Source organism: Dipteris shenzhenensis, chromosome 11 (genome assembly GCF_047967505.1).
Source record: "Dipteris shenzhenensis isolate YYH24624 ecotype China chromosome 11, Dip_SZ_1.0, whole genome shotgun sequence".
NCBI classification, from domain to species: Eukaryota; Viridiplantae; Streptophyta; class Polypodiopsida; order Gleicheniales; family Dipteridaceae; genus Dipteris; species Dipteris shenzhenensis.
This window is the reverse complement of record NC_141606.1, coordinates 18,517,932-18,538,172: the sequence shown is the minus strand read 5'-3', so window position 1 is coordinate 18,538,172 and position 20,241 is coordinate 18,517,932. Positions and strand designations below refer to the sequence as shown.

General features: G+C 44.9%; 1 protein-coding gene across 3 annotated transcripts in view; it reads right to left on the bottom strand.

Annotated features, from left to right (window-relative positions):
* Positions 1-20,241, bottom strand: part of LOC147896712 (mechanosensitive ion channel protein 2, chloroplastic-like) — a 90,722-nt gene that overhangs the window by 10,623 nt on the left and 59,858 nt on the right. For all 3 annotated transcript variants that reach the window (XM_087381434.1, XM_087381435.1, XM_087381436.1), the window contains 3 exons: positions 13,257-13,370; positions 13,052-13,112; positions 12,793-12,942 (listed from right to left, as the gene is read on the bottom strand). In XM_087381434.1, coding sequence (XP_087237560.1) covers positions 12,793-12,942; positions 13,052-13,112; positions 13,257-13,370 — 325 coding nt within the window. The remainder of the gene's footprint in view (positions 1-12,792; positions 12,943-13,051; positions 13,113-13,256; positions 13,371-20,241) is intronic.

Genomic DNA, 20,241 nt, shown 5'->3' with positions numbered 1-20,241 from the left:
TTCGGGGCTGACCCTACTTGTCCTCGTTGTCACATTGCAATTGAGTCAGCACAGCATTGCCTCTGGGAGTGTAGACAGGCGAGGACGATCTAGAAAGGTGTTGCTAGGATTTTTAGCATCTTTCATACAACACCTTTCTATATGACCTAGGGTTTAGTGGCTTGGTTATCTCTTACTGGCCCTCAGGTGTCTTTCAAGGGACATGATCCAGATCCAGCTCTCATTGTACGGCGACCTCCAGGATGTTCCCTTCACTCCTTTCAGAGCTGCTCATGCCTCAGTAGACACGTCTTTGGAGATTCTGGCTAGCATTGCAGCTTGGTATATTTCGAGAGCTAAGTGTACAGAGGTGATGGAGGATATCCAGGTTCACCCTTCCTAGGCTATGGCCAGTATTTGGACCGACACAGCACACACCCTGATGGCCATATGGGCGAGCATGCAGGGATCCTCTAGAGCAGCCACTGCCAGGAGAGTTACTTTCTTCAGAGTTTGGAGAGGATCTCCTTTCTTCTCTGAGTGTCCCTGAAGGTTGAGACGGCATTTTCAGTCTCCACCTTGGTTTTTTATTAGCTCATTTTGAGCTGTTTTTTCCTCATGCATTGCATGATGTACTCCTACATTTGAGCTTGCTCTCGTGGTTTTCATTCATACTTAATGAAGTAATTTTCTTGGAAAAAAAAAAGAGCTCTCTAGGCGAAGATGTCTATTAGCATAAAATCTGTCCCGCTCTTGGGCACTTCTAATAGACTCCTTGGCAAACTGCAACATCTCTTGCATGTCTTGCAAGAATGTTTTCGTAGCATCATTCTAGATTCCCTTGAATCCGACCATTATTGGAGACTTAGGTTGAAACCCGTACATAAGCATAAAAGGACTGAAACCAAGACTAGAATGCTTTGCACTGTTGTAAGCAAATTCAACCATGGGTAAGTAGTCTTCACATGATGACTGCCTCTTGGAAACATATGCCGTTTGCATATCCTCTAGAGTGCATGAGTACTTAACCAACTAACAGAATTAGTGAGAAGATTGTCATCTAGAAAAGCCATGATGGACTTACCATTGCCACGTGGTTCGCTCTCTCCAGAAGATTGGTGTGTTCTTCCATCACTCGTCAGCACTTCAACTCTTGCTCCTTGATCAAGTCTCTCCCCACTCGCTAGGCCCTCTCGACGATCCCATGCCCTGCTACCCCTAGAATAGTGTCCACAAATCTAGCTGCATCACTTATCGCGAGAGAGAGAGAGAGAGAGAGAGAGAAAGAGAGAGAGAGAGAGAAGAAGAAGAAGAAGAAGAAGAAGAATATATTATCGTCCTCTGAAGACCAAAACCGGCCTATGGGACCTGAGCAATACAATATCACAAGTACATGAAAGCTCCTCCCGAAGATGGGAGGGTGGAAAGAGAAACCACCTTCTAGGATTCAGGTGGATTCCTATGCTTGAAGAGCTTATACACAAAAGTTCCTAAAGCTGAAGGTGACCCTTTATGCAGCAAATCAGCCAGTTTGTTATGTCCCTCAAGGAGGTGATTGAACTCTTCCCTAATGTGTGCATAGTGAGGGCATATCATTACCATGTGTTCTTCTGTTTCAACCATACCTTGATCACATAGTTGGCATATTCTACTCTCCCTTGGCATCTTTTTCCATCCCCCTGTTTCTATTTGCAGCTGGTGTGATCGGGTGCGAAGTGAGGCTAAAGCCCTCCGTTTATGCACTGCTATAGGTGTACATATGTACTTCTGCGTTGTTGTCTCCCTTCCTGTATAAATTGACCAATATTCGGGGTTGATATATGTGCGATAGTACTCAAATTTATCTTTGTTTTCTGCTGTTTGCCATTTCCTGTGTAGTGCATTCAGCAGGTCATAATGAAAAGCCTCTTCATCAATCTCCTCTGAAGAGTAGTTTAAATACTCTTCTACTTCCCACTTCTTGAACCATTTTTTTAGGTCCTGTGCCCATCCGGATGTCAAAATCTTGCCCTTGTTTGTCTTTTGAAGCTTCTGACTTTCATTCCATGCTCTCTTTGGTAGCCTTTCATTATCCATGCACTTGACCTTTGTGATGTATCTGAGTACTCTCTTCAGAGCATGTAGCTCTATGGGTATACATCCTGTTTCTAGGAGTAACAAAGAGTATGGTGTAGTAGCCTTGATGCCCAGGTGCCTCCTAATGAAAGACTTTTGCATTTTCTCTATCTCATTCCACGTTGATGGAGATATACTCCCACCCCATACCTCTACTCCGTAGAGTACTGTCTGTATCACATATGCCCCAAAGATCATATTTCGTACTTGCCACCTTCTCGTATTGCTATTGTTGCACTCATTTTCAAATTGGAAGTATTTTGCCCATCCTGCATCAAGTCTCCGTTGCACACAGCTGTTCCATCTATTATTGGCGGGGATTTCAATACCCAAGTATTTGAATGAGTGCACTGTCTCAATGGGTTGTCCTTTATATAAGATTTGGAGGGGGCTGCTTGGCTGTATAGTCTTGACTATCATGAGTTTAGTTTTGTTGACATTAATAGCCATCCCACTCTCTGCACAAAATATGCTGAAGATATCCATCATTTTTTGCATCTTACTTTCACTATCAGTGAAAACAACCACATCATCTGCGTAAAGAAGCAACCAAATCACGAGACCTGCTAGATGAGGGCTGTATAACTCATCTTTACATGCTTCTTCATTCACCAACTCCTCAAGTCTATCAATGCATAAGCCGAACAAAGTGGGTGAGAGCGGACATCCTTGTTTTACCCCCATATTACTATAGAACTCTTGTGACATCCCATCCTTACATTTTAGTTGACATTTTACTTTCTCATAAAGTCTAAAGACAGCAAACCTTATTTCCTCGGGCACCCCTATGCATTCCATTCTCTCCCATAGCACATCCCTAGGCACTGTATCAAATGCCTTCTTAAAGTCAATGAAACAACAGAAGAGTGGCTTCCCCTTGAGGCGGCTTTCCTCCATCAAAACTCGAAGAGTGACTAGGTGATCCACTGTACAGTGTTTTGGTCTGAAACCAGCTTGTCCCATTGCTCTTTTATTTTCTTTCTCTGCCCAAGCACTCAATTTTGCCTCTACTATTGTGCTATATAGTTTGGCTAGAGTGGAACATACCATAATTGTTCTGTAATTTGTTAATTGATTGCGGTCACCCCCTTTGTAGATTGGTTTGATCCAATTCTCTTGCCATTCTGTTGGGAAACCATGCATCAAAGCCTGATTTAGTGCCATTGCTATGTGCCTTTGCGTGTGCTCATTGGTCCACTTAATGAGTTCAGCCACTAGGTGTAGAGTGTCTGCTGCCTTTCCATTTACCATTTTCTTGAGGCCATCTTGTACATCTTTCAATGAGAAAAGACCCTGAGTATTACTGCTGAGAGGTATGCTCACCATGGGCCGAGCCTTGGGATGTGTGTAGAGCTGTTGAGCATATTCCAGCATCTGTGTTTCTGTAAAATCTCCCATAATGTCATTTGACCTTTGTTTAATTCCTTTCCATGCTCTTCTAGGATGCTTGATAAAATCAATTGCATCAGTCCATTCCTTGTTCACAATATGTGCACGTCTTTTTTTACGTGTAAGTGCATGGAGCTGTTTCTCAGCTGCTCTTTTCTCATCCCCCATTGGGATCCCCTTTAGTGCATTCCTAGCTGCCTTGCACTCAGCATCAAACCAAACATTGTATGGTAGCCCTTTCTTGCATTCTTTATTGCTCTTTTTGTACCCCAAAACTGACTTGGCTGTAGTGAGAATAGCATTTTTCAATTCTGTCCACCCAATTTTCTGTTTTCCCAGCAGACACGTCTCTAGAGTTTCAGCGTACTCCACCTTCTTTGCCTCATTTATATGATAGTTGCCTTCAACTGTTTTGCGCTCTTCTAAAGTTGCCTTGGCAAGTAATATATTAAGCTCCACATATAGTGGTGTGTGATCTGAATCAGGGGACTTTGAGCCAAGTGAGAAAGAGAGAGAGAGAGAGAGAGAGAGAGAGAGAGAGAGAGAGAGAGAGAGAGTTTATTAATGTCCACTGGAGACCTAAAAAGGTCTATGGAACAAAAGAGACCTGCTTATACATTAGTACAGAGAGGACCATAGGCAACCTCCCTGGGAGTATCATCACAGAGAGAGAGAGAGAGAGAGAGAGAGAGAGAGAGAAGAAAGAAAGTTTATTAAAGTCTTCGAAAGATCGATGGGTCTATGAGACTGTGAAAAATCTTGATACAAACAAGCTGTGTGGGTGGAGCTACTAAACGAGATCCAATTCAGAATGCAAAATGATAAGTGATGAGTGTCACAGTGCTACATAGTCATGTCAGAATGATGATCGTCTACACAACACTAACATCCTCATCATCAGAGCGCCAAGGTAGTGGGGACATAAAGTCACAGATAGAGTGCTGGCGGCTGCCCGTCGGATGTGGTCCTGTGTTGTCTCCTAGTCGTAGCTCTACGTCTGACAAGGGCTACTGCAACCTCTACCAGGGGAGCCCCAACTCTAAACAAGGAAGGAATATCCCCAAGTTAATCTGTGCATCCATCCTCTGTCTGAGCTGTTGCGTCGCTGGCTCTATGTCACAATTATGATGGGGCCTCATGGTATGGGAGTTGACATGGCCTGGCTGAAAGAAATCAATGATCAAGCTCTGAGAGGAGTCTATCAAGGAGGTCTGCTCCTATGTCCCTCCCAGTGTCTGACTGCCTCGTGAATGAAGGTGGCTAGGCATCTCTGGTCTTTGGAAAGGAGAGAAAGCAGGACAATATCCCAAAGCTGTCTCTAAAGAGGCAATAGAAGCGTCCTTGAATCTCATAGTATACACGGCACTTGAAAATGAAATGCTTCTCCGACTCAATCTCCTGTGTGTCGCATAATGTGCATAAGCGCCTCTCCCTGGGCAAACTCTCAGCCCTGCCACTCTCAATGCGAAGTCTATGTGAAGAGACCCGAAACTACCCATTAGAGATCCTCAGTGAGTGGGGTAGGTGGATCTGCATATATCCTGGTGGGTCGATAAAACCCTCTGCTGTGATATGTAAATAATGATCCCTGTAGAAGCTGAGCTTTACTGGAAGCTCGCTCAGTCCCAACTAGGTCCTGAAAGTGTGTAGCTGCAAAAGATCCTCACGCATGACTTGGTTGACCTCATGAGACAGGAAAGGGAAAACAGGCACGTCAACGCTATACTGGAAGGGGGGAAGTCTATCCATGTGGAGTCCCAATCGCTCAAACCATCTCTCTGTGCGTGCAAACCAGCATCTCTGATCACCTGCTATTAATAGCGCCATAAAGGAGGACATTGCTAGCCATGGTGATCTGTTGCGTCCAAAAGTGCAATCTCCATAACCCCTAACCCGATATAGGTAAGTGATAACCTGAAATGTAGCATCAAGCTGTAGCGGAGATGATCCAAACTCAGCCTGAATGATTTGGTCAGGAACTGACGGCCTACTGCGAATCATCCATGATAGCATAAGAACTTGTAGGCGCTCCACCTGAGCCCACTCTATGTTTGACAGATCCGGCCCTCAACTAGGACTGCCATACATCTCGACTGACGGACCAAGGAGTCAAAAAGCAAGCCCTTGGTCCGCGGGTCGTGGAAATGTGAATGGAAGCAATGTCTCTCTAGTCTGGCCAAAGCTCAGTCGGGCCTGCATCGCCGGTCTCATAGTAAAGATAGGTCTAGAGAAGAGAACCCGTGAGTATATATATGACGAAACAATCTTAACCGGCGACCCGTTGAAAGCAAGCTGCTCCCAGTGCCTTATTTGATGCTATCCTCGTGCTATCTTAACTTTTCCATTAAATGAACATCCATCTTCTTTTCAACATTCTTATTTATTGACACATCTAGTAGTATTCCCTAGCAAGGTCACCCAAAACGTTGGTTCTAAAGAACTTTTCCTTTGCTTAGTCCTTTGTTAGAATTAAGGCTTTATGGAGGAGGGATGCTCTCTCGCTGGCACTTTGATTCAGATCTTGCTTTACGCAAATGACGTGGCACTCTTGTCTTCCTCAGCAGAGGGCCTCCAGAGATACCTAGATGCACTACAATTCTTTTGTGATTCCCATGATTTAAAGGTCAACATTGGTAAAACCAAGGTCATGATCTTCTACACATCCTCATCAATATAGAGGCCAAACGGGGTTGGTGATAAAGCACACCCTTGTTTGACCCCAATAGTACTCGTGATCTCATCTGTCCACCTAGACCCTACCCAAACTCTACCTAAAACCCTCTCGTAAAGTGCCACGACAGCCCAAATGATCTCCTGGTCATAACCTAAGTTGTGTAGATGCTTGATGAGGCAGGCTCTCGAAACCGTATCACAAGCTTTGCAGAAATCCACAAAGCAACAATACACCCTCTGTTTTTGTGACCTCACCTCCTCAATGATACATCTAAGTGTGAGGATGTGATCCATGGTCCCATGATCACGTCGGAATCTAGCCTGTCCGTCTGCTCTAAGTCCTTGCATCTCTGCGAATCGACTAACCTCAGAATCAAGCACTGATGCATAAATCTTGGACATGACATGTCCGATCATAATGGTAATGTAGTTCTCCGGACTCATGGGATCCCCTATCTTGTGGATGGTGAAATAGTGTTAACAATCCAGGTGAGTGGAAACCTTAGACAAACAGCTTCATTAAAAAGCTTTGCTAAAATCGGGGCTAGGAGATTAATCCCATATGCAATGAATTCATTATAGGCCCTCATGATCTTTTGCTCGGCCATTATGGAGTTTCATCACAGCATCCTTCACACCCCCCCTAGTGAAGAGCGTGCAGGATGTGGGCCAGGGTATGTGTGAGTGGTCCGGAGTTGGCTGATTTGGGATATCATAAAGCGTATGTGCATAATTCTGCCAGACTTGAGTGGTGTCAGTGAGTGGTGAAGGGCACCGCCCCTCTATAAATCTCTGTCAAAAGTTCTTAGAGTTGTTACTAAACAGAATATTGAGTAGTTCCTTCTCGTTTTGTTGGATGAAATCTAGCTTCTTCCTACGTACCAATCAACAGTACTCACATTGCGTCTCTGGTTCATTTGGGAGGTGGTTTTGGTTTCAAATCTAAGTAAAGCCTTGCACTCATCATCATACCAGCTATTACAAGGGACGGTCCCCAGTGATGGTGGACGAGTGGAGCAAGTAGTGTGAGGGAAAGTGTGAAGGGCAGCCTCATGTAGTGAGCGGGTGACCAGAGCAGCACGGTCCTCTAGTAAAAGTATAAAGTCAATATCTGTGAGAAGTATGTAAAGATGAGCTGAATATATAGGCGAGAGGTTGCGATCGAAATGTAGTGGAGTGGGAGGTGTTGTGAGATGGGATGTAGAGATACTAAAGAAGACATATGTGTAAACAGCCTCGGGAGGACAAGGTGTGACCGTAAAATCAGTGATACGAGAGGCGAAGGAAGGGGATCCCATGATTTAATCAACAACGCTAGAGGCCCCTCCGTGTGGGAAGCAAGTAAAACCAATTGAGGAGGGCCATCTATCAAGACCATTATAAATAATAAGATCATGCATCCTACCTAGATCTAACAGAGCCTTCCCGTAAGATGTGACCGGAGCTTGTCTGTCAGCTGAAACTCGTATCATACCTGCATCCTCGAGATCAATGTCTAGAATGGAATCGTCTCTGAAATCAAGAAGTGGTGCCTGATGGATCCCTGTCCTCGTGTTGAAGTCCCCAACTAAGAGGACGTCCCCACAGCTCGAAAAGTCAACAATGCCCTGGTAGAGAGCTGCATATGGTGATGTCTCCCTCTCCTCTCGTACATCTCGAGCAAAGTGGGAGATCTCGCGGGGCGGGGGGGGGAGTAGCATACTGCAACGAACAAGTCCCGGCTATCTGTGTGTTGGATCCGGATCTACAGAAATTTGGAGTGTCTATCTCTTCGCTCTATTGAGATGGTCCCCAAAAGGGCAGACCTGTTAGAATTGCAACTCCTCCCGATCCTTGTACTCCCCCTGTGTCCCTCGTCTCATCTCTGTAAGCAGACTCCCATGTGCACCTGCTGACTACTGGTAGTGGGTTCTTTGGACTCTGATGTGTCTCTGTATAAGACTCTGAGAAGTTCCCTGGTTCTGACCATAAGGTGCCATTACAGTTCCAAATGGTACAAGACAGGGTCTCTGTGGGGGAGGGGCAAATACCTGACGAGGGCCTGTAAGGAGTCGTTCATCTCAAACTACCGCCCACTTACCATACTTGCGGGCCTGATCCCGCTGTTGTAAGTGCGCCTCTCCTCAACTTGTAAGGGGGTGAAATGCTCATCCATGGATATCGATGGATGCTGGTCTCGTAGGACTGATCTACGTCATAGCGCTAAGAGTCGTGCTTGGGCATCGTGGAATCATATAATAACGGGCTGCTCTCGATTGGGGTCTCTCCCCACCTGCCATGCCCTCTCAATCATGTGCTCAGCTACCCCAAGAGTGGTGGCCACAAATGTAGTCGCATCGCTCATTGGTGCAGCCTTTGGTGCAGCCTCAGTGCGTGGAATGCCACGGACTCTGATGTTGAGAGCCTTATTGGCTCTCTGTTGCTGCTCCATAAGGGTGGCTGAAACGGTTGCCTTCGCAGGTTCCCATTTGGCCACGTCTACCCATCTCGATGTCTCCTCGATTACAGATTGCATGCTCGCAATCTGTGCCTAGACTACTAGGTACTCCCTGGGACTGCATGGATGGTTGCTACCTCCTGTCGGAGTTGCAAGATGTCTTGTCTGAGCCCCTCGATGAGGCCAGCTTGCTCCTGAATGACACGGGCCTACTCCTGCATGGCATGAGCCTGCTCCTAGGTGAAGCAGGCTTGCTCCTGTGCGAAGCGAGTCAACTCCACCTCGCGTACACGAATGTTGTGTACCTCCATGAGAAGAGGCTCCCAAGCATCAGGTGATGGGTCAGCTAGTCCTCGCCCAAGTTGGAGCTGAAAAGGTTGTGGTATAAAGCTAGGAGAATGTGGCAAGGTGGTGGGTGGTGACTGAGCTAGCTGGTTGAGATAAGGGGATGACTGGGGCATGGGTGGAATGATACCAGCTCGGTGTGGGAGAGATGGTTGGCTGAGAGGGAGAGGGGAAAGAAAAGTCGAGGAGTAGCGTGGGACAGTGTATGATGCCTCCGATATAGGTATCATAGGTAATGAAGCGGACGGGGAGACTGTAACTATAGCAGGAGAACGAGAGAGGGAGGAGATCAATGTCGCTAAAGGGGAGGAAGTCAATGTCGGATCTCCTGTCATGGGTATATCTGTAGTTGAAGGAGTGGTTGGAGTGGGTATGGCTGCAGATGAGGCCATGACTGAGGCTGAAGCTGAGACAGATCCCATCTTATCAATTGCTTTGCTATCCACTTTGGTTGAGACACTTATTCATATCCTCAAGCTTTAACTGTATCTGCTGGTTTTTGTCCTCTTTCTTGATTTTGTCTTTGTCTTTCTCCCCTTCAAGACCTAAATCTTGTTATCCTGTATCTTTTTTTCCACGTTAATTCTTGTAGGTCCTAGCGTGGGGGTATGACCAGCCCCCCCATTGTTGGAATGAAAGTTGCCGACAGAGGTGAGAGAGGTTCGTGTGGAAGCGGGCTGCGGAGGAGGGTGGGCGAACAACGAGTAGGAGGGAAGGGCAAGGGCGGAGAGGAAGAGCAGAGGTGGGAGGAGCGGGAGCGGAGATGGGAGGAGCGTAAGTGGGCAAAAAGGCAGAGACGGGGGTGCGGGGAGAGGGAGCTGCCGTGGACGGAGGAGCTGCTGCAGTGGAGGGAGGAGCTGCAGGGGCAGCAGTGAGCGGAGGAGCAGGAGAGGAGGCAGCAGGTGGGGGCATGGCAGAGGCAGAGCAGGGGCAAAGGAGCTGCAGCGGGCAGTGGGGTGTGCGGAACAGAGGCGGGCAGAGCATAAGGAGGAAGGCGGGAGGAGCCAAGGCGGGCGATCAGAGGCGGCAAGTGGGAGGAGCAAAGGTGAGAGAGAGAGAGAGAGAGAGAGAGAGAGAGAGAGAGAGAGAGAAAGAAAGAAAGAAAGAAAGAAATTTTATTAAAGGTCTACGGAAGGCCATCCATGGCCTATGGGACACAAAATCATCCGAAAGGAAAATACATCATCAACGATGCGCCAACTAGGTGGCCTCATCGTAATACAGCTAAGATGCCAAAAATGGCTACAAAAATCCTAGATACAAAAATCGTAATACAGCTAAGAGAGAGAGAGAGAGAGAGAGAGAAACATCCGCGTGGGGGACCACACAGGCCTATGAAATGCAAAATGTCAAGAAGACTTACAACATCTGAATAAAACCAGAGAGTCGAGGAGTGCACATGGCACCATCTCCTTCACTTTCCTGTTCAGAGATGCAACCATAAGTTTGAGCTCTCTCACTTCTTGTTGTAGAAAGTATATTTGCTCCTGTGCATCAGATCCAATCCTCTGCTTGTAATGCAGTGCATAGGGGATGGGTGTTGATGCCGAGGCTGAGGGCTTTCTAATCGGTGTAGTAGCAAAAGTCTTCATCTTCGGGAATTCCATGGTGGCCTGTGCAGAATTTTAATAAGCCCTTTTGCTGAAGCTAACCCCCCAAGCTAAGCCAAGGGCTCAGCTTAGCCTGGGGTGACCTTAAATCCCGACTCTATTGCGCTGTACGGATGCTACGACGACTGGATGTACAGATGACAGGGCTGTACAGAGGTACGAACGTCTGCATGGCGGGAGGTACGAGAGGTATGGACGCCAAGTGGCTGTATGGACGATGTACGATGTACGGACTCCGAGTGGCTCTACGGGTGACATACAATGTATGGACGACCTGAGAGAGAGAGAGAGAGAGAGAGAGAGAGAGAGAGAGAGAGAGAGAGAGAGGAGAGAGAGAGAGAGAGTGCAGGTTTTACTTCTTGCACGGATGATCCACAGCAAGTCATCGATCCCACACCATAGCAAAGTTTGGAGCTACTCCCTTACAGCTTAATGTAACCTTTCAAATGGTCAAGTACCTCCATAAAGTCATGGACTTCGGCACCACCATATCAGGATGGACCAAGCTAACTTGGCTGGCCCTAACTTCATCCATGGCAATAGCTGCAAAGGGTCACCAAAGGAGTTGACATGCTCAAACATGCAAATGGTTTGCAAGCATGGGACAATATGGACAGATCATCACCGTTTCAGTATAGCTTTGAGGCCCCATCCATCTTGCTCCCTTATCATGAGGTGAACCAGGTCATCAAACAGGTACAGCTTCACACATACAAACTTGGCCAGCACACCACAAGCTTTGATAGAACTCAACTTCTATAGAGATCATTGCTCCCAACCAACAAAAGACGTGTTCTATAACTTATCAAAGTGTATCCTGTAATCCAAAATAAAATTATGTAGCTTTGTTCCAATCTAAGCAAATAGAAATTTAGCTTGGATGAAGTAGAAACTTGGACATCGTAGAAGAGGGCAAGAAATAAACATATAAATCATAATAAGTAAAGCTTTAAGGGGAACCAAATGAAGAAAATTGACAAACATTCTTGACAATGGTGCTAACTAAAGGATAATGGGCAATATAAACAGCCAAAAAGCAAGGAACATGTAAAACATGTCCTTTTTTTGAAAATGATAAGAGCATCCATATGCATATGGATAGGTCCATTCCTAACCAACAGGTGTTTGGACCACATATATCCCTCTAAAAACCACAACACATCGTGCAGTTTCAACCTCAAGACAGTCACTCACAAGTTTGAAAAACCATGAACTCCATCACGCATAGCCTGGACTGCTACTATAACATCCCCATTAGTATCATCAGTGCCCAACAGTGGGTCTAGATCATAGTATAAATGTTTGCTCTCACACATACATATCCACACACCCACACATACTTGAGCATCCAGATTTGAAACAAACTTAGTCATGCCAAATATAATTCACAGAAAATAAAGAATAAACCTTTCTACTCAGTATGAAATGGCCCTTCTAAATATATCCATTTTGTACAAGGGCAAGGGAAGATCTGCCATCTAAACACCTGATTCTCATACCCACGCATTCACTGACGACCTTCAAACCAAAATGCCTACCAAACATCAGAAATATACTTTCAATGGTAAGTAGACTAGAAAAAGAAAGCTGGGGCTTGTCAAGATAGAGTGGGAGGTTATAAAATGCAAAGAAACGTGCATATTTTGGGGAACCCCAAAATTGTTTAGCTACTACGTTCTGTTAAGTCTCCAGCAGTTAAAAACTGAGTTTGGATCATACTAGCTGACATGAAATCAGTAAGGAGGAATGACATACAGTACCTTTGCTACAAGAAATGTTGTTCTGACAATTGCCAAATCAGCATTACCTTGACTTTACAAAAACACCATTGGAACATTTTGTCTTCCTTGGACCATTGGGTTTAAAAATTGTTATGCCAGTCTCCATAACATTTGTGATGATAAAATATCAATTGGAGAGGATATCTGTACTCTCCATAGGCCTACTTTGTCCAAGTAGCCACCGTAACACTAGGGAGAGTGAAAAATGGGACCTTAAAGACAGTTAAAAAGGGATAAGGCAACTACAGGGAGAAAAAGTAGAGTCATAGGCCACAAGGAAAGGAGGAACAGGAGAAAAGGAGTAGAGAGAAAAGAAAAGGGAGCTTAAGAGGAAGCCTAGATAAACCTGAAGCCCTCTCTTTAAGCTAGCATGAAGAGAAGACAATGAAACCCACTCCTTTGAGCCGATACATGCTTTAAACTTTAACATCAACAAGTCAAACAGCTTCCCAAAATTACTCACCTCTCGGCCAGCCAGTGTAAGCAACACAGTGCCCAGACCACCTGCTGTCAGCCACTTCTGAGTAGAGAAGCCAAGTAGCTCCATAAATAGACACACTGCTGCAATCCATACTGCAGTGTAAACTGTGTTACCAATAAATTGGGCACCAACCTGAAATGGTTAAGTTTCATTTGAGACAAGATCCAAGATATTGTTCACAATTCTTCTGCAGGTGGCATTCCTATACAAACAAAACCAAAACTCAGTTACTGTAACTTACATTGCGAGAATCATGTGAGTCCTGCCGATCCGACAAGACCTTCTGGAGTTGCTGAGTCAAACTGGTTTAAATACATGGTGACATAAGATTCAATTAGATCCCCAATGTTAATAAACCTCACTAGAATATAAATTACCTTCATAAGACTAGAAAATACCTTCACTAGACGTATAAAGCAAAATCAGAAAAGGAAGTCTTCACTTGCCTGGCCGTGCAATATGCAAATGCCAATACAGTTGATAATGACCGTACAAAATTCAGAAAACGCTGCTTGATGGCCTGACTTGCCTCTGTTGATAACACAACGGGATCAAAGGCCCTGCAAGATATACCTTGCATCTCACAAATTAACAGTTATCCAAAATTATGTAGGAACAAAAATGTGAAAGAAAGGAAGAAATGTTCATTAGCATCTTCATGAGACCAAAATGGTCTAATATAAAGTAAAATACAATGCAGTGTGTGACATACCAGGAGGGAAAGCCTACTCTGTCAGCACAATGTAAATATCCCTAGTCAAAGTATAGTTGACCATTTATTTGATCATAATTAAAGAGTTTTCATATGTGTTAATTATGGTCAAAGAGTTCTTTTAATGGTCAAAGAATTGACTATGGTAAAAAATACTTGACTCTAGTCAAACAAGTCTAATTTCGGTCAGGGAGACTTGGTTTATTACCAAGAAGGTTAACTGCAGTTAACCAGAGAACCGCAGAGCTGACTACGGTCAGAGAGTGTTGACTTCGGTCAACGAGACTTGGCATGCGCCAAGAGGGTTAACTACAGTTAACCAAGTTGTGCCAACTTCGGTTGGAGAGTTGTGCCAGCTTCGGTTGGAGAGACTTGGCCATAATTAAGGTGCCACGACCATTGGTCAAAGCTCCTTAATTACGACCAAGAAGGTTGACTTCAGTCAACCAAGAATTGTGTTCTATGTTTTGTTCACATGTTTGTTCAGTGGGGACGCCTGCCTATGACTAGGATTAGTCCACAGTTTATTATTTGCATGCAAAGCGCTAACAATTAATGGGTGCCATGGTGGTGCGCTTTAATTAATTGTTGCAGGTACTATGAGGGGCTAAAGACCCAAGTAATTTGGAGCATAGCGAGTATTCCGGAGGCCACCCGTGTGACCAGTGCTACGTAGACCCCATAAATTGCCCTTAGATGCATGTAATAGGACTTAGTCTAGATTTTAGACAAGTGGCATGTTGCCATTTTGGAATGAGCTTGAAGCTCTTGTAAAATGAATTCAGGTGTTTTTGTAATGAAGATTGCATTGGTATCAGAGCCTTGGTTCGCTGTCTTTCAAGGCAGTGACGGTCTGAGGAAAAACGTGGGAACAGGATGAAGCAATGGTAATGAATGGCCATCCCAAAAGCTTGACGAAGGCCATGCTAATGGCGAAGGAAATGTCTACGCGATGCCTTTGATGGAGGTTTTTAGATGACGCGTGAGTATAGGAGGAGTAAAGATCTATGATGAGGGCCGGTGCACTCGAAGGAGTGCTGCCTGTTTCTCGTGCGATAGCATGTAATTGACGTGGAAATAGGCTGTGCACGAAATTGACAACGTGACCGGTTATTGGTGCTACTCCAAAGATGGACGACTTTTTTTCTATTTTTCTCTATCGTCGAAGTGACGTCAACCAGAAGAGTTGAGCCAATTGCATAACCAAGGAGGCTTCGTTGAGCTTAAGGTGTACGCAAGAGGGGGGGCGAAGGAAATTTGCATTGAAGTGCAGTTCCATTACCCTCTACAATTCTGCCTCTGTTCAACCCCAGCAATCAGCTTCTGCGACCTTAGCGACCGGAGACTCTCTCTCAAGGTTGGTGCACATGGAATTGAGGTAGATGGGAGTGTTTGACGGAGGATGGTGTCAGTGATTTTAACGTGGGGAGACGCCTTAACGCATAGCGACTTTTTAACGAAGGCGCAGGCGTGTTATCTGACAGAGATGCCGACGGAGATCACCGACGGGGGCTGTGAGAAAATGCAAGGGTCATTTTTTTTATCAGAGGACATGTGGTCCTGACACGTGGCACACAGGCAAGCAAAGTGTGCTGACGTGGTAGGTGTCCGTATTGATGACGTGGCATATGTACGTGACACATGGCAGATAGCAAGGACTTGTTGATATGGCAGTACACATGGCAGCCAGCTCAGATGCTGACGTGGCACTAACACATGGCAGACAGGTGGCTAACCTGTGGTTAGTCTAACTCTGGTTAGCTAGACTTTGGTCAGAGGTCCAGTTAGTTGGCCTAACTAAACTAGACTGGTTAGTGGAACCAGGTTTGACCAACTAACTCTGGGTGTAGTTAACTGGTTAACCAAGAGACAGTGGGTTGAGTGCAGTTGGGAGCCAACCAAACTAGACCATAACTAGTCTGATTAGTGTAACCAGTCGGTTACGCATCCAGTTACGGTCCCCCCTCCAAAAAAAAAAAAGGGACAGTTGTAGAGACAATTCTGGCCATCAATTTTCACTTATCTGTCAGACTTTTTCCTATCAGAAAAACAGCAGAAAAGCCAACTATGTAGCCCCCAGGAAATGGAAGGACTTCAAGAAAGCTTTCTATAAACAGTTTATTCCCAATCATGTCCTTCTAGGTTGGTAGAGCATTCATATGGAAGCACAAGAATTGAGTCTTACAACCAGAAATTTTGGGACGCATACTGCAGGTTTCACCTTTCAAGAATATTTCTGACAAGACTCAACACAGGAAGTACAAGGGAGGACTCACTCCAAAGATACAGGCCTAAGTGAACACCGAAGATATTAAAGAAATATCAGATCTTATGCATTCAACCAATGTGGCTAGTCTCATGTACATCCAGAATCCTACTAGTGTGCCTCACTACAGGCAGGGTTACCGGGGGATAAAAAGTTAGCGACCCCCAAGTTTGAAACAAGAGAGTTTCCCAAGGCTCAGAAGAGGGGATTTCAGCCTCAGAAGCCGAGGGGAAACCAAGTGCAAAAGCCCTATAAGGGAAGACTACAGTTTACCCCTAAACAGATTGAAACTTTCAGGAAAGAGGGTAAATGCTTCAGGTGCAGCAAAGAGGGGCATGTGGCTGCCCAGTGCCCAGAAAAGCCTTCAACTTCGAAGGGAAAAGAGGCAGAGAAGCCATGGGGACCGCAAAAGCCAATGGCAGAAGGAATTCCTCACATACTGGGTCATGTTTCAAACCCAAAGGAACGAGAATTGCTGCTATCTTGGGGCAAAGTCAGAGACCAGCAAGCGCTGATTTTATTTGATCTAGGGGCTACTGATAACTTTATATCAGAGGATCTAGCCCTGAGGCTGGGAATAAAGACGGAGGAGTTGGGCAGGGCTCTGGATGCCGACCAGATGTTCTGTGGGAATCCTGTGCCAATCACTCCCTTGATAGGGAAGTATAGTCTTCATGTATAGAGTTATGTGAATCAGGAAGACTTCTTCATTTCTCCACTGAAACATCATGGTGTAGTCTTGGGTATGCCTTGGTTTCATGATTCATCGCAAGGCAGTGAAGTTGACTCTTCTTGAAAGAGTGCTGGAGTTTGAACATAGGGGCAAAGTACATCGTGTGGTTGCTAGGAATAGAGGGGAAACTATTCCCATTGTATCAAATAGTTCAGTTGGAAAAGAAATAAAGTCTGCAGTTTCAGCTTACATGGTTTTTGTAAATGAGAGAGATATGAAAATGCATGCTGAAATAAGTGAGGCAAATTAGAATAAATTTCAGTTTCTTGAAAATTTGAAAGATTGCTTTTCTGACGCTTTGCCAGGGGAGCTACCCCCTGAGAGACCTAAGCATCATGGCATAGAACTCATTCCTCGCAGTGAGCCACCCAATAGGCCCCCATACAAAGTTAGTGCAACTCAGCGAGAGGAGAATATGACTCAGGTGCAAGACTTGTTGTCCAAGGGGCTGATTCAGCCTAGTTCTTCTCCTTTTTGTTCACCTGTACTGGTAGTACAAAAGAAAGATGGCTCATCCCGTATGTGTGCCAATTACCGCGCATTGAATAAAATGACCATCAAGAATAGATTCCCTATTCCGCGCATTGATGATGTGTTGGATCAATTAAATGGAGCTTCAGTTTTCAGCAGGATAGACATAAAGAGTGGCTATCATCAAGTGAGGATACAACCTCAGGATGTACACAAGACAGCATTCCACACTACTTTTGGGTTGTATGAGTATTTGGTGATGCCTTTTGGATTGACAAATGCCCCAGCTACTTTCAATAGGATGATGGATCGTATCTTCCGACCCTACAAACAGTTCACTGGTACCTTCTTCGATGACATAATTGTTTTTTCTAAGTTCGAAGAAGAGCACAAGGAACATCTTGCTATAGTGTTTCAAGAGCTGAAAAGTCATCAGCTCTATGGAAACAGCAAGGAAAGTGAATTCTTCCTAGAAGAAATCCATTACTTGGGGCATATAATATCCAAAGATGGGATACAAATGGATCCGGCAAAGATTCGTGCCATTCAGGAATGGCCAAAGCTGAAAACTGTGCATGAAGTTCGAAGTTTCCTAGGCCTGTGTTCTTACTATAGAAGATCTATCAGGCATTTGGCGGATATAGCCGCTCCACTCCACGATCTTACTAAGAAAAATGCAGCTTTCAGATGGGGAATTCCACAAAAGGCAGCATTCACCACACTCAAAGAAAGGCTGACCCAAAGCCAATCTTAATAGTTCCACATTTGTATCAGCCATTTGATGTCGAATATGATGCTTGTGGGGAATGTGTTGGGGCTGCATTGCATCAAAATGGTCATGTAGTGGCCTATGAGAGCAGGAGACTCCGGGATGCAGAGAGATATCTGGGAATCTATGAGAAAGAGTTATTGGCTGTAATTCATGCCATCCATACATGGAAGCATTATCTTTTGGGTGCAGATTTTACAGTTAAAATAGATCACCAAAGTCTAAGATACTTTTTGACTCAGACAAAGCTTTCCGAGAAGCATATGAAATGGGCAAACATGCTGTCAATGTACCATTTTCAGATTGTCCATACTCCAGGAGTTCAGAGTAGAGTGGCAGATGCCTTGTCCCGAAGACCCCAAGTCAACAATGTGGCTATTGCTTATCATCATGACCTCGAAGATATGAGAGAGCAATATCCTAACGATGCAGATTTTGGTGAGATTTTACAGCAAATGCAAGAGGGGCAGTCCATCAGTTACTATTCCCTGAAAGATGGGTATTTAATGAAAGATGACTGCCTATGCATCACCCAAGAGATGAGGAAAAAGATTTTGGAGGAATGCCATGCACCTCCCTATGCTCGGCATAGAGGAATTACAGCAACAACTCAAGCGCTAGAGAGGTATTTCTTTTGGCCAGGGATGCGAAAAGATATACATCAGTTTGTTACTGAATGCCTTAACGTGTCAGGAAGTGAAGTACATGGTTGTTAAGACGCTTGGGTCTTATGATACGACACTTTAAGACACGTGTCTTACCTTAAGACACCTTTAGACACTCTTGTTTTTTTTTTTTTTTCCGAGTGGGGTGTAACAACAAACATCGAGTTTGACTTAACCATGCTATCATTGATGGTGACTTTGGATCCAGTAGTGGTAGTGACCTCACAGATTCAGATTAGGATGAATCTTGAGAGTCAAAAGTTTCCTATTATATGTATCGAGATGTAGATTTCATTCATGTCACATGTGATTGATTGACTGTTGTCATGATATTTATGTTTATTGATATATGATGATTGGTATATAATCTATGTAGTCCTCTAGGCTCTTGTTAAGTTGTTTATCCGGATTTTAAAAAATCAAGATGGTCAGCCTTACTAAAGTGTTGGAAGCCAGCACTTCATCGGTGGATCCTGAAAGTGTGCCTGGAAACACTTTCTTTCTAGTCGGGCCAAAGCACTCTATCCCTGGTTGCCTGAGACAAACATCGTGAAGATGGGACTTGTGAAAACTGCTCGCAAGTATGTGTAGGACTGCACTCTCTCCACTAGCTCACCACGGTAAGTGAAGCTCTGTCAACGAAGCACTGCGTGTGAGGTGTTGAAGATCATCACCTTAGTCTTCCCAAGGTTGATTGTCAGCTCTCTCTCTATATATAAAAAACCTCTAGAGCCTCTAAGTGCCTCTACAACCCCTCTGTTGAAGATGATATAAGGACTATGTCATCGGCGTATAGCAATATCTGTATCATGAGGTCAGCCAGAAGTGATCCTTTGCCCCCTAGGAAAGATGCGATCTCATCAATAAAAGGGTCGGTGAGAGGGGGTAGCCCTGTTTCACCCCTATCGTGCTCTCAACCCAATCCGACAAATCACCTAGCGCACGAACTCTCCAATCTCTGGGATCTGCATCTCCTTTAGTCTCCTAATCATGCGGGATCGCAAGACGGTGTCGAAAGCCTTCCAAAAGTCTATGAAGCAAGTGCTGCTTCCAAGCACATCACATCATGTAAGAAACTCTCTCTCTCATTGGATAATGCCCCTAAGGCAGGCATGGTTCTCCTTTCCCAAGGGTGGTGCAGCCCACAAATTACATTTGATACATAGTGATGTGTGGTGTCCCATTGGAGGATTTTATTATTTTGTCACATTTGTGGATGACTTTCCTGCTATAGTGCCTTGAGATATAATTCAGATGTCTTTGCATGCTTCAAGCGAATACTTGCCATGGTTGAAATGAGAGTGGCCACAAGCTGGTCGACTTGGTACTAACAGGGGGGGTGAATACATGTTCCGTGAGTTTGCTGATCTTTTAGCAACTCGCGGTACCATACATCATTGCACAATGCCATACACACCAAAGCAGAATGGAGATGTTTTGAGCAGAAGAATAGGACTCTAATGGAGACGGCCAGATGTATGTTAAAGGTAAGACTTTGCCCAACAAATTTGGTTGGATGCCATCATGTGTGCAGATTATGTGCTGAATAGAGCACCAACCAGGGCATTAACAACCCATAGGCCGTAAGCCTGTAAATTCGCATATGCGTGCCTTTGGTTGTTTGGCATATGCTAATGTACCATTTCAGCTGCTGCAGAAGTTGGAGGACAAGGCAGTGAAGTGTATTTTCATTGGCTATAGCTCAGAAAGTAAAGGCTACAGATTGTACCAGTCTAGTAATTGTAAGTAGAGATGTTATCTTTGCTGAGCACTCAGCTTTATCTTGGCTGGATTGTCACCACAGATGTCTTTCAC